This window comes from Maylandia zebra, linkage group LG2, assembly GCF_041146795.1.
Source record: "Maylandia zebra isolate NMK-2024a linkage group LG2, Mzebra_GT3a, whole genome shotgun sequence".
NCBI classification, from domain to species: Eukaryota; Metazoa; Chordata; class Actinopteri; order Cichliformes; family Cichlidae; genus Maylandia; species Maylandia zebra.
In genome coordinates, this window is record NC_135168.1 from 4,756,594 (window position 1) to 4,772,130 (window position 15,537).

Genomic DNA, 15,537 nt, shown 5'->3' on the forward strand with positions numbered 1-15,537 from the left:
GTGAAAGTTGTGCTGACACTGTGGATCAGTAGGCCCACAAACCTCTATACAGGAAGTCTGGTTCTACTCTTTGTAGAACTTCTGATCCCTGATCCTCTGAGTCTGACTCAGTAAATAATGAATAATCTTCACTTCACATTTCAGTCAGTTCAGATTTCATTAGCACGTTCACTTTAGCATAATCCATTTTAATCCAAACACCTTTCTCTTTAAACTCTGTTTGTCAGTCACAGTATATCCAGTACAATCCTCTTTTTCACTGCGTCACACACATTCAGAGATCAGAGTGTCCTGTGTGTGCTCTCATTCACTCACACTCACTCTCATATGGCTGAAGTCTGTTTGTACACAGGCTGTCAGCTGGCCTGAGTTAGGCCTGTCTCTAAAATCATTATTTTATTACTTTTATTCTGATTCATCAAAGCCAAACTCAAACATATTTATTTTTACTGATTATGTTCTCATCAATAATTAACAGTCAGTACATTCAGATATGAATCATAATTCAGTGTTTAACATATTATCACAGATGGACTGCACAGGAGATCTCCTTTATGAAGAAATTGTGAAAGTTTGTCCAACAGTGGGAAACATTTCAGAGAACATCTCAGAGAATATCTGTGAAGCAGAAACTAAACATAATAATAGAAGAAAAGCCAAATAATGATCCAAATCCTGCTCTGAGACTATCAGACAGTAAAGGCTTCCAAAGACTGCTCACCTCTCAGACTTACTTAAAGATGCTGGTGCTGTCCACAGATCAGCTGACCTGCTGGGTCTCCATGATCAGCTTTGTTTCTTGGAGATAAAGGCTGAAGCCTTTAGAGCTTCAGTTCTCCAGAGCAGCAGGATGTCTGAGGTCCACAGAAACACAAAAACACAGCAGCTAAAAATAGTTGTTCAAAGAAAACGAGGTGGGAGCTGCTGATTCCTGAGCTTTGATACTGGATTAGCTTCAGTAGTTATTCCAATCACTGCTGTAGGAGCTGCATTTAGTCACAGCTGACTGTCTTCTTTGAACAATCACAATGACTACTGTTGTAAAAAACAAGCACACAAAGAACCAATGAGAGTGTAGAACATGATAAAGAGCTCCTGTGATGGTGGCAAAGAAATGAGCAGCAGACGGCCGTCTACATGTTGTAGTGGTTTACAGTCACCAGGGGGCGCCGTCACGGCCACGCAGTCAGTGGGCTGCTCTGCTTGTGCTGTTGTTGGTGAAGCTGAAGTGAAAGCGAATGTTAAAACAATGAAAAGTGTCCACTGCAGCCTCCATCTGAGCTTGTCATGTTCTTCTTCTTTGATCCTTTGTGTTTGTGCTGAACGCTGCTGTCGCTCTCTTCCCTGTTCTGGAAGAGGGAAGAGAGCAGGGATACTCAAAGCTTTCCAGTTTTCAGACCAAGTGCGCACTCATACTAATCAGCATTGGAGCGTGCACAGCGTCGTCCACACTGAGCTTTGTTGTGAGCACGTGGACTCGTCTGCAGAACATTTCCAGTACAATAACCAGCTGTGCATGCTCCCCAAGCAGCAGCTTCAAGCTCACCTCAAAGAAGTTTAACAGGAAGGACGACTCATCCATCATGCGTCCAGCTGTGACCGTGTCCACAGCAGAGTGTCACCGCGGCTTAATGCTAACATGCACACATGAAGCTAATACCACCACGAGCAGCTGCTCAGTGGATTTGGAGGAGAAATGTCTGCAGCTTCTCACAGGCAGTACGCAGAATGTGGATCTCCACAAAGACTGTGGAGACCTCGTCCCAGACTCAAAATCAACACTTGTCTGCTCAAAACTTCTCACACGTTCCCGTCACAAGTGTCTTCTAAGTGAAGCTACCAGGTTCAGGTCCAGCTCTGTTTATCTGGAGCTGCAGTAAATGATCCATCCTCACAAAGCAACACAGACACCAGATATGCAAACACAGCATCATACAACACAACCAAGAGATCCAAAGAATTATCTCTGCATTTCTGTGGCTGATGCTGCTGGAACGAAGCTGTTTGAAACCTTGTTGTTCTGCACTTTGGGACCTGAACAGGAACCTGAACCTCTGTGCAGAGGGTTCAACTCTGAGGATTCCTGTTCAGTTTTTTCTCTTTCACACGGCAAAACTTGTACATTTATCATAAAGTTGTCAACTTCAATGTGAAAAATTCATTTTTTTCTCTTGTTTGTTTGAAGCTGCTTCCTGTTGGCTTCAGCTGTTTGGAGTTTCCATTTTCTAAACTTCTACATTCTGAACCTTCTTCAGCTCTGAACAGATGATGAAACACTGAATGATTTCAAGCACTTTGTCTAATAAACTTACATCTTTCATTTTTTATTCAGATTTAAGGACTGTGGTTTGTCAGAGATCAGCTGTGATTATCTGGCAGCAGCACTGAAGTCCAACCCCTCCCATCTGAGAGAGCTGGACCTGAGTAACAATAACAACCTGCAGGATCCAGGAGTGAAGCATCTGTGTGGTTTCCTGGAGAGTCCAGGATGTGGACTTGAAACTCTGGGGTCAGTCAGCATGTTTTAGTTGTGCTGAGATGAATATGATGTGAAAGTTGTGCTGACACTGTGGATCAGTAGGCCCACACACCTCTATACAGGAAGTCTGGTTCTACTCTTTGTAGAACTTCTGATCCCTGATCCTCTGAGTCTGACTCAGTAGATAATGCAGAGTTCTGAGCTGATGTGGGTGAGAGGACTCAGGCAGCCTGACAGAGTTGATGTCCAGGTCTTCCCTGCTTGTCCTGATACAAATAAACATGAGTATCAGATCTCATCAGTCACACCTGTTAGTGCAGCTCTACTCTAGATTGTACTGCTTGTTAAACTAGGATGATTTTAGAAGCCTGGACCGCAGACTCCAAGGGAAGATATGACTTGGAAAGACTAAACCAACCTATTAGAGGTGTTTGCACTAACATACAGTGGGGCAAAAAAGTATTTAGTCAGCCACCGATTGTGCAAGTTCCCCCACTTAAAATGATGACAGAGGTCAGTAATTTGCACCAGAGGTACACTTCAACTGTGAGAGACAGAATGTGAAAAAAAAATCCATGAATCCACATGGTAGGATTTGTAAAGAATTTATTCGTAAATCAGGGTGGAAAATAAGTATTTGGTCAATAACAAAAATACAACTCAATACTTTGTAACATAACCTTTGTTGGCAATAACAGAGGTCAAACGTTTACTATAGGTCTTTACCAGGTTTGCACACACAGTAGCTGGTATTTTGGCCCATTCCTCCATGCAGATCTTCTCGAGAGCAGTGATGTTTTGGGGCTGTCGCCGAGCAACACGGACTTTCAACTCCCGCCACAGATTTTCTATGGGGTTGAGGTCTGGAGACTGGCTAGGCCACTCCAGGACTTTCAAATGCTTCTTACGGAGCCACTCCTTTGTTGCCCGGGCGGTGTGTTTTGGATCATTGTCATGTTGGAAGACCCAGCCTCGTTTCATCTTCAAAGTTCTCACTGATGGAAGGAGGTTTTGGCTCAAAATCTCACGATACATGGCCCCATTCATTCTGTCCTTAACACGGATCAGTCGTCCTGTCCCCTTGGCAGAAAAACAGCCCCATAGCATGATGTTTCCACCCCCATGCTTCACAGTAGGTATGGTGTTCTTGGGATGCAACTCAGTATTCTTCTTGCTCCAAACACGACGAGTTGAGTTTATACCAAAAAGTTCTACTTTGGTTTCATCTGACCACATGACATTCTCCCAATCCTCTGCTGTATCATCCATGTGCTCTCTGGCAAACTTCAGACGGGCCTGGACATGCACTGGCTTCAGCAGCGGAACACGTCTGGCACTGCGGGATTTGATTCCCTGCCGTTGTAGTGTGTTACTGATGGTGACCTTTGTTACTTTGGTCCCAGCTCTCTGCACGTCATTCACCAGGTCCCCCCGTGTGGTTCTGGGATCTTTGCTCACCGTTCTCATGATCATTTTGACCCCACGGGATGAGATCTTGCGTGGAGCCCCAGATCGAGGGAGATTATCAGTGGTCTTGTATGTCTTCCATTTTCTGATGATTGCTCCCACAGTTGATTTTTTCACACCAAGCTGCTTGCCTATTGTAGATTCACTCTTCCCAGTCTGGTGCAGGTCTACAATACTTTTCCTGGTGTCCTTCGAAAGCTCTTTGGTCTTGGCCATGGCGGAGTTTGGAGTCTGACTGTTTGAGGCTGTGGACAGGTGTCTTTTATACAGATGATGAGTTCAAACAGGTGCCATTCATACAGGTAACGAGTGGGGGACAGAAAAGCGTCTTACAGAAGACGTTACAGGTCTGTGAGAGCCAGAGATTTTCCTTGTTTGAGGTGACCAAATACTTATTTTCCACCCTAATTTACGAATAAATTCTTTACAAATCCTACCATGTGAATTCATGGATTTTTTTTCCACATTCTGTCTCTCACAGTTGAAGTGTACCTCTGGTGCAAATTACTGACCTCTGTCATCATTTTAAGTGGGGGAACTTGCACAATCGGTGGCTGACTAAATACTTTTTTGCCCCACTGTAGATAAATACTCAGATTTACACGTTTAGTGTCTCACAAAGGGTTGAAAAGTGAATGTGCACAGAGAGGTTGGTGGTGAGACGGGCACTTCCAGCACTGTAGATGTGTTCCAGCTCAGTGTTCATGGAAATAATCCGGAGAGCAGGATTCCTTGATGAATGTTACATCTTCTTAAAGTTATAATCCACAGGGAAAACTGTTAAACTGTCGATCTGATATCTACTCAACCAATCAGGTGTTTACATGCCCTTCACTGATCTTCAGCCTCACCTTATCATCACCCCCTCTCTCTCTCTTTTACATCTGAATTATCTTCACTTCACATTTCATTCAGTTCAGATTTCATTAGCACGTTCACTTTAGCATAATCCATTTTAATCCAAACACCTTTCTCTTTAAACTCTGTTTGTCAGTCACAGTATATCCAGTACAATCCTCTTTTTCACTGCGTCACACACATTCAGAGATCAGAGTGTCCTGTGTGTGCTCTCATTCACTCACACACACTCTTATATGGCTGAAGTCTGTTTGTACACAGGCTAATCTGGGACTCTCCACTATTTGACCCTTGAAATAAAGAAGCTTCTTGGATGAGAGGTGAAACGTCTTCAAGAAACTTTAAGAAGTCCAGATGCCTTTTTTTCTAAGCTCTTTAGATAACTGCGAACCTTCACAGAAACCTCATCAGTGGGACTCTCAGAGCTACCGGCCCTTTGCTACAATCACAAAGATCTTCATTGAAATCAATGATATCAAAGCTGGAATTATATGAGTCCAAGTCTTCTGCTGATTCAGCATCACATTCATCTTTGGTCCTTGTTCTGCATCCCCACCATGAACTTCATTCCTTTCCAAGCCAGCCTTGAGTGTCCTTTATTCAGCTCATCCTCTGCTTTACTTTTACACCTGATTTTAGCTGCTTTATCTCTCTTTCAACAAGTTTCTGTGCCTCGATCTTTTTCTTCTCTCCCTCATAACAAGACAGCTTCTTCTGACTGAGAACATGTTGGAGTGATTTACTAATCAAGGGCTGATTTTTGGGGAAAATAGTTCCTGTTTTCAAAGTAATCTCCATTTTTCCCAGAAAGAAATGTAAGTAGAAATCGATGATCTAAGTGTGAACACGAGCCTTTAAAAAGGCTCTACTGAGGCTGCTGCCAGTGGTCAAAGCCTCCAACAAAGCTCTGTAAGTACATATGTGATCATAGCTTTAGCTTTTAAATGTTTATTCTAGTTAACACAGATCAGGTGGAACAACTCAAATAAACTATCAAAAATATTAAGTGGTCATCGGTACTCAGTTTGTTCAATACTGAATACAATGGAGCACAAATTGTCCACGTTTCTGAAATATTTCTGGGTGTAACTGTCCCCAAAGTGCAATTTAGACCTGGCCTGTGGTTGTTATCTAAGTGATAATCATCAATTCTACTAAAACAAATACAAAATAAAGAAGTTTGACACATTCTGTTGATATCAAAAGCACACTGAACAATTCAGTGTTGTTTTACTGCTGTTCTGTCTTCACTTCTTCTCCTCTGATTCTCTCCACATGTTGCTCTGCATCAGTGCTCAGTTTCCTGACAAAACAAGATGAAATATTGCTAAATATAATAGTATCTCATTACGCTTCAACATAAGTGTTTTATTTTTGTAATTGTTTATCTGTTATTTTTCAGACTGAGTCACTGTGACCTGTCAGAGAGAAGCTGTGAAGCTCTGGCCTCAGGTCTCAGCTCTCAGACCTCTAATCTGAGACAGCTGGACCTGAGTAACATTAACCTGAAGGATTCAGGCGTGAAGCTTCTGTCTGAAGGACTGAAGAGTCCACGCTGTACACTGGAAACTCTCAGGTGAGATCAAGCATTTTTCTTTCATCAACTGACAGAATTAGCAGATTAATAATAAGGCAGTCCTCTAATAAGAGGAGAAGTGGAGGTGTTTTGAAGGGCAACATACTCTTATGTTAACAAGACAGGAAGTAGTTCCTGGGAACTGCTTCCTTTGTTATTGTCTAAGTACACTCAACAAAAATATAAATGCAACACCTTTGTTACTGCTCCCATTCCCCATGGGATGGACGTAGAGACCTAAAATTGAGAGCATACTCACCGGACATGTCACCCATTGAGCATGTTCGGGATGTGCTTGACCGGCGTATACGACAGCGTGTACCAGTTCCCACGAATATCCAACAACCTCGCACAGCCATTGAAGTGGAGTGGACCAACATTCCACAGGCCACAATTGACAATCAGATAGACTCCATGCGACGATGTGTTGCACTGCATGAGGCAAATGGTGGTCACACCAGATACTGACCGGTTCTGGGTCCCCAGACCCCCAATAGCGCAAAAAACTGCACATTCCAGGGTGGCCTTTTGTTGTGGGCAGTCTGAGGTACACCTGTGCACTACTCATGATGTCAGATCAGCATCCTGATGTGGCACACCTGTGAGGTGGGATGGATTATCTCAATATAGCAGATGTGCCCACTACCACACATTTGGACTGATTTGTGACCACTGTTTGGGAGGGATGGTTATATTGTGTATCTGGAATGAATTTTAGGTCTCTACGTCCATCCCATGGGGAATGGGTGCAGTAACAAAAGTGTTGCGTTTATATTTTTGTTCAGTGTAGAAACATGATGGTGAAACAGTGATGAGTTTGCAGAGGTGGATCCACACAACACAACAATGCTGTTGCGTGCTGAAAGCAGACTTCTCACAGATTCTGAGGCTGCAGGTTTCATCACTGTCCAACCAAAATTCACTGAACCAGCAGTAAATGAACGTCCAAAACGACGCTTCATGTTTAAAAAACAGATGATCAGGGGGATTTGTGTTTACATCTTTTTTGTGTGATCTGTTCACCTGCTGTTTCAGCTGTTTGGTGGTTGTTGAGATGGTTTTGTGAACTTTTAGCTGAGATTCTGACGTTTCTGTAGATACCACACATGTCTAATTACTTTGTACAGCATGAATGGCCATAACAAGGTTTTTAACAGTAAGAAAAGTTGTAAAACTTCAGAAAATATAGTTAAAAGTCCAAAACCTTCTACGTCTGGTGGCTTGTGGTAAGGAGCAGATCAAACGAGTAAAGAATTACGTTCTAATTATAAATGGCTTCAACAGCACATTCAGGTCTGTGAGACTCATTCAGACACTGAGCCGTGGCTCTGTGCTACATGCACATATTTCTGCATCTCTGCCATTCAGACACACTTTATATATAGTTTATTTTATGTAGTATTCAATACTGAACTGTACATTTAGTCTTTTTAAAGGCAGCAAGTTTTATTCAGTGTTTTCATAAAAGCCTTATTTTTATCCATTTACTGCTATTAGGAAGAACACGTGAGGTTTAAGACCTGGACCAGTTTGAAACCTTTTGTCCTCCACAGTGGAAAATGGGTGGAAATAAAAATGGGTCTCACTTTAGCCAGCTCCTAATTTTATCAGTTCTGCTCTCAGCGTCTCCTGTATATCTCCTGTATAAATGTTGCACTCAGCTTTGTGGTCTCCAATATCACTGAAATGCAGCCAGATGCTGCTCATTTTGCCTTTTCACTCTTTCCTGACACGCTTGCATTTCAGTACAGCTCCCATTTCTCTGTGTACTGGTCTCTACCACTACCCTTGCTGTCTATGGGACATGTCTTCTTTCACATAATGGTATGATCCCAGTCTGTCTCTTAAAGTGTTTGGCCACATGGTTTGCTCATCAGAATAAAACCTCAGCCGTGCTCACATTGATTATCAGCAAGCCTGAAAATTCATCAATATTTGACATATGAAATTATCTCATGGGCTGGATTTGGCCCACGGGCCATATGTTTGACACCCCTGGTTTACACAGTTTGGTATTCAATGTACAAGTGAGTTAGCTCTCAGCTAACTAGCAGACAAGCTAACTGCTGGGACTGCGTCTTTCTAACAAGAGCGTCAGACACTCAGACTGGTTTCCTTTGTGGATGATGATGTGTTCTCACACTGATCCTTCATGCTGATGCTGCCATCCACCCACTGCTCCTGGATTCATCATCTCCATCAGCCCTCACAATACTCCACCTTCTTCAGCTTCATGTTCAGCAGCCTGGATGGACAGTAATTCTTTCCATGGGTTATGGTGGGACATTGAGAGCTGAAGTCAAACAGCAGTGAGAATGAAAGACTGATTCATTTCTATTTAGTCTTGTGATGTGCAGCTTTGTTCAGAGCATTAAGGCCCAGCAAAGATCACTGAGGTCATAGAGTCCTGATGAAACCTGTGTGCTTATAGAAACTGAGACCAGATGAACCAGAATAGAAGGACATTAAAATGAAGTGTCAGCTACACAAAGGCAAAGCTATTCAGTTGTTGCTGTGAGTTATTTAAATGGAGGATGGAGTCAGACTTTAAGCTGCTGGACTCAGTCACTATATCCTGTTGTCCTCATAGAACCTGGACACACAGACTCACCTGTGACACAGTGACACACAGTGTGGGCTACACACACATTAGAAAGTGGATCAGTCACACTTGTGCAATCATTTGTTGTGCTGGGAAACCATGAACACTTTGAATCACATTAATGGCTTTGTTACAGCAACATGCAATCATGAGTTCAAAAGTAGTGCATTGTGTACTTATTTTAATAGTACTGCAGTATGAGAAGTGCAACATTCAGTGTGCAGAAACAGATCAGGTGCTTTCTAACAGCAGTGTTCCCTTTAACACAGCAGCAGTTCAAATATTTCTGTCAGTCTGAGCTGAAACATGAATCTAATCAAATATCAAATCAAAGTTCTTTGCCTCTGCCAGGACGTTAACATTTGATCTAGTTTTTTACAAAGTTCCCTCAGCGTCCAGAGCCACCAACATACCTTTGATCAACAGCAAGTGAACATTTATAAATGTGTGTTTCCAGAACAGGAAGCAGCAGAACTATTGTTCTGTTATCAGGCAGCAGCACAAACGCTCATCAGCTCATTTACTGTGCAGGACTTTGAGTGTGTGAAGTGTGTGTTTGTGCTGGATTTCCTTTGGAGAATCTCAGTCAGAAACCAGACAAAGAAAAACTCTTTCAACAGTCCAGGTTGAGTTGACAACATGAACTGCATTTATCTTCCTCTGACTGACATGTTCTTCCTCCTCTGCACCGAGCCAGCTGCTAAGACTCACAAGCTCATTGACATTTTCTGATGATAAAGAAACTCTCTTCTTCTGCACAATATGAGCAGCAACAGAGAAGAAGCTTTCACAGGTACAGATGTTGCAGCTGTGGCCAAGTACATGTGCTGCATGTTGGAGCAGCACTCTAATGGACAGGCCTCTGTACTGATGGTGGGCTCTGCTCTGTATCCACCACACTGTTCTCAGCTGAGTCTTCCTCCTGTTCACACTCTGATGAAGCACCAACAGGGCCAACTTCTTCTCTGGTGGCTCGGATGTTGTTGCTTCCACAGGTTTCCCTCCAACAACCCTCTGTTCCTGCAGTGAGTTCAGTAAGATCTGGGTAAACACTTGAGCTCCTTGAATCTGGCTCCAGCAGCAGTTTTCACATATACAATGTTGGCATTTTGCTTGCGTGTCTCCAGGTCTGTTCTGAATGTAGACTTGAATTTGACCACGTAGGCGGGGTCATCATCTGAGCTCTCCATCACCTGAGAGAGATGACAAAACACAGAATCACAGAGCATGAAACCAACGTTTCTCCTCCCAGAAGTTCAGTCACAGACCTGCAACAGAAACAAGAAGATTCAAATGACGCAGAGCTTTCATTTACTTATATCCACAAACATGTCCTCTACATATTCATGCTGTATTTACACACACATACAGAGGCTGTTTGTCTCTCACACACCGACAGGACACTGAGAAATACATCATGTTAAATATACCTGCAGGCTTCCAGCTGTGCGCTTTGTCCCTGTCAGCTGTGATCGCCATGGCAACCTTGGTGTTGTGCGCGATGCAGGGACGTGTTCAAAGGCAGACGTCTGGCAGCAGCATCATATTTGATGCACTATCTGTACTGAGTGTGCTGACTTTATTTCAAATGTCCCACTGCTGTGCAACATGAATCACATGTTCTGCACGTTTCTGTAACTCCCAGGTAACCATGGTTACCCAGCCACGCCCAGTAGTCTCCAGAGAGACCAACAGCTGGTTCACGTTGTAACGCCGTGGCTTTCGTAGTCTCTCCTTTTTCTACAGCTCATGTGTTCTTCTTGTGATGCTGCGTCTTGAGGCTCATACATGCCGTCATTTGTTGATCCTAAGAACGTTCCTCAGACCGACTTCTTCAACAACAGATAACTTTAGTTGTATCAACACTGCCTCCTGGAACAGTTTAAAATGAACATGTCAAAGATCTGTACCTGTCTCCATGTTTCTGTCCCCGCCCCTTTCTTTCTGTCCTGGGTCATGTGAGCGCTGCAGTAGTATTAGGCCCACCCTCAATGCTCCCATTGGCTGAGACGCATAATGACGCCCATTTCAAGCCAGCACTGATCAACATCCCTCCTGTGACCCATGGCTGTTATATTCAGAGCCAGTGAGCACTTTCACAATAATCATGATTTTAAAAACTGTGATTAAAATAATTGCTGACGTTAATCAGTTAATGAGTTAACGAGATTATAACAGGTTAAGTTGCCCTAATAATTAGAGTTTGGTGACAAACTGATGTGATCTCCATGTTTCCTTTGTTGGACTGTGGGCGAGTGTCAGAACTGAATGTACTGAGTAACATGTAGAGTTTAAACATGTGTCAGTTCCAGTTTTAGAGCTCTAAAGTGCAGCTATCATGTTAGGAATATGTTAGGAATAGACAGGAACACTGAGCACACTGAGGTCAAATCTTTATTTTACCACTCGCTGCATTCTTGATGTTCATGAATTCAGCAGCTTCATGATTGTCTGCAGCATTAATCTCATATTTCCATTAAAGTGTTGAATTTGACTGTTTGATGTTCTTTATGATCTCTGGCACCAGTTCATCTGTAGGCTGAGCCCAGTCCATCCATTTAGTGAAATGATGTTTAAAGGTCTCCTTGTTCTGTGAGCGTGCACAGATCCTGAAGCAGAAAGCCTGGGTTACAGAGAAATGATCATCACTGTGATGATGCTCATCATCTCTGACTGGGATTTGAGGTTTTGTCAAAGCAGCAAAGAAAGCCTGGCTATGTTGGACTGGGTGTGGAAGCAGCTCCCAGTTTGAGTTCAGGAGACAGACACCCTCTCTACTTTGAAGATCAGCTTCAAACTTTCCTTTTTAATAAAGCTTATAGTTCGAGCTGGATCAGGTGACCCTGAACCATCCCTTAGTTATGCTGCTATAGGCTCAGGCTGTTGGTGGACTTCCCATGATGCTCTGCTTTCTTCTCCCCTCTTTTCACTCCTGATGCTTTTATATGTCACTACTGCATGTCCTTAACTTTTGTCTTCTCTCTCCTTAGTTTGTGTTTTGTTCTTGTCTCTCTGAGCTCATCTCTTCTCTTTCCCCTCACCCTGCAACCAGTCATGGTAGATGCTCCTCCTGGAGCCTGTTTTCACTGGGAGGATGTTTGTGTCAAAGGGAGATCTTCTTCCCACCATCACCAAGTGCTGCTCACAGTGGAGGCGGTTACCTTACACTGTTAAACAGCTTCAGATGACTGTTGTTGTCTGTTGGGTATTGTCACTTATAAATAAAGTTACAATGGATGGATAGATGTTATTGTGACAAAGAGAAAACAACTGTTGACAGATAGATTGTTGTTTTGTGTGTTTGCAGTCTGTCAGGATGTCTGATCACAGAGGAAGGCTGTACTTCTCTGGCCTCCGCTCTGAGCTCCAACCCCTCCCATCTGAGAGAGCTGGACCTGAGCTACAATCATCCAGGTCCCTCAGGAATGAAGCTGCTGTCGGCTGGACTGAAGGATCCAGGCTGGAGACTGGACACTCTCAGGTATGGAGAGAAAATCTGATAGAGGAGGAAGAGCTGGAAACATTTCCCGTGTCTTTCACTCACTTCCTGTTTGTTTCCTGCAGATGACACATGAACAATCACACATGCAGGAATATTTTCAGGGACAGACACACTAGTCTAGCTGGATAGTTCATGGATATTTATGTAGGGGTCTCCAAGGAGTCTGTTTGCAGGAACATTTAGGTCACAGGTGTACCTGATATAGATACCAGTGTACCTAATAAAGTGTCAGCTAACATTTGGAAATGGAAGCTTAAATAATGACAAACTGTACATTCACAGCTGAAGTCACAATAAATTTGTTCTCAAGTGCACATTTTTCTGTTATTGTTCTCAAACAACAGAATGAGAATGAAATATTGATTCTAACAGGGCCCATAAACAGCATTAGCTTAGCAGCATGAGCTTATCAGTTTCCATCATGGTCACACAAATCCTTAGCAGAGAAAAGTGGCCTACTTAGCAATAGCTGCTCAAGTTGTATAAAGAAAGGGAAAACAGTATTAGCATTAGCTGCTAATGGCAGCTTACTTAGCATAAACTCTTCACATTTTATAATGCAAGGGAAAGGAGTCACTCATGGAAGCCTATTTAGCATTAACGTCTCACATCATTATAACACAAGGGAAAAGGGTATTAGCGTTAGCTACTAATGCTTATTCACCTCAAATTAGCTTTAGCTGCTAATGGTAGCCTACTTAGCATTAACTCCTCACTAATATAATGCTAATTCACATCAAATTAGCATTAGCTGCTCATATTGTTATAAGGAAAGAGAAAACGGTATTAGCATTAGCTACTAATAATTATTCAGCCCTAATTAGAATAAGCCTCTAAAAGCAGCCTACTTAGCATTAACTCCTCACATCGTTGTTACCCAACGGAAAAGAGTATTAGTATTAGCTACTATCATTTTTAATAAGTAAGATAATAATAATAATAATGATAATGGATACTTTATTGATCCCCATGGGGAAATTACTTGTTTTTCTCTGCATTTGACCCATTCACTCAGTGAAGCAGTGGGCAGCCCACTAAGCAGGCGCCCGGGGAGCAGTGTGTAGGGACGGTACCTTGCTCAGGGGTACCTCAGGGTAGCCGTTAAGTGGATTCGAACCGCCGACCTTCCGATCATGGGGCGACCACTTTACCTACTGAGCTATCCCTGCCCCAGTGTTAGCATTATTGAATAATGCTAATTCACACTAAATTAGAATTAGCTATTTACAAGAGCGTACTTAGAATTAGCCGCTCACATTGTTAAAAAGTAAGGGGAAACAGTATTAGTATTAGCACATAATGCTAATTCACGTCAAAGTAGCATTAGTTAATAATGGCAGCCTACTTAGCATTAACTGCTCACTAATATAATGCTAATTCACATCAAATTAGAATTAGCTGCTCACATTGTTAAAAGGGAAGGGAAAACAATATTAGCATTAGCTGCTAATAATTATTCACCTAATTAGAGTTAGCCCCTAATGGAAGCCTAGTTAGCATTAACTCCTGACATAGTTATAATGCAGGGGAAAAGGGTTACCATTATCAGATAATGCTAATTTACATCAAATTAACAATAGTTAATAATGGTAGACTTCGTATCATTAGCTGCTGTCGTTCTTACAAAGCAAAGGAAAACAATATGAGCATTAGCTGCTAATGCTTTTTCATCTAAAATTAGCATTAGCCACTAATGGCAGCCTACTTAGCATTAACTCCTCACTAATATAATGCTAATTCACGTCAAATTAGCATTAGCTGCTAGCATCAGCCTACCTAGCACTAGTTGTTCACATTGTTAAAAGGGAAGAGAAAACGATATTAGCATTAGCTACTAATAATTATTCACCCCTAATTAGAATTAGCCGCTAATGGCAGTATACTTAGCATTAACTCCTCACATTGTTATAATGTAAGGGAAAAGAACTAGCATTATCTAATAATGTTGACCTTGGCCCACTGGAAAAGTTCAGAACTAAAGATTTAGGAGTGTTTCTCGATAGCTCTTTCTCATTTGAGAAACAAATAAATTCTGTTATTAAAACCAGCTGTAAGGTTTATATTGTTGATTGATGCTTAGAAATATTTACTCATATATGCTTAGAGTTTTATAATCGATTGCATGATGATAGAGGTTTGATCCTTAGTAGTCTGTAAAGACTCTGTGTGCCTTCCAGAGTGCTCTGGCATGCACACACCACTTGGGGCCATGAGAGAGGTCGTACCCTCTCTTACTGATTTATGCTGTAGGACAGGGGTCTCAAACTCTATTTAGCTGGGGGCCGCTGCAGGCAGAGTCTGGGTGAGGCTGGGCCGCATTAGGTTTTCCACAAGAAAGGCATGGTTAAAAAATTCCAATCTTCTCAAATCTCTTTATTTTTATTTTTTAACACAAAATATGAAAAATAAATAAACAAATTAAGAATTAATAAGAAAATAAATCAATCTGTAATATATAAATAAAATAATAATAAGATATTTTTAGTCAGTGAACTTGTGTGTTTTTTTCAGTCTTCTATATCTGCTGTGTTTAGATTGAAATGTCTGTATTAACAGTTCTATAACCTTCTTCTGAACATGAATGGAACACTGTAGAAAATGAACTGTTCTTCTGAACATGGCTTCTCTTGCCTACTCCTTGCTGCTAGAGACCTGGCAGCGTTTCCTCTCGCATAGCCGAGCCAGATTTGGCCTGAGGGAGGAAGCAGTTGCGACCCTCAGTATGTCTTGAAGATGATCATCCGTAAGTCTGGACCTGTACTTGGACTTATTGAAGTTCAAAGTGGAGAAGAGCTTTTGGCACAAGTATGTGCTACCAAAAAGGCACATGGTCCGCTTGAACATTCGGGAAAGCCGAGGGAAACTAGGGCTCAAGTCTCTCAAAAATTGTCCAAGCTTGTCTGCTTTTCCACTCACCTCCCTGAACTTTGCTTTGAGTTCAGAGTTGCACTGCAGCTCAATGAGCTCCATTTGAAGCACAGAAGGGGCATCTTGCACATCAAAGGAGAAGGGGTCCGCAAAAATGTGAAAGGTGGCTCTGTGTGTCTTGAAGT

General features: G+C 42.3%; 1 protein-coding gene across 1 annotated transcript in view; it reads left to right on the plus strand.

Moving 5' to 3' along the window:
- Positions 1-1,728: 1,728 nt before the first annotated feature.
- Positions 1,729-15,537, plus strand: part of LOC143413377 (uncharacterized) — a 19,731-nt gene continuing 5,922 nt past the window's right edge. Inside the window, exons 1-4 of the mRNA XM_076876292.1 lie at positions 1,729-1,784; positions 2,333-2,509; positions 6,207-6,380; positions 12,290-12,463. Of these exons, the coding sequence (XP_076732407.1) occupies positions 1,729-1,784; positions 2,333-2,509; positions 6,207-6,380; positions 12,290-12,463 (581 nt within the window). The remainder of the gene's footprint in view (positions 1,785-2,332; positions 2,510-6,206; positions 6,381-12,289; positions 12,464-15,537) is intronic.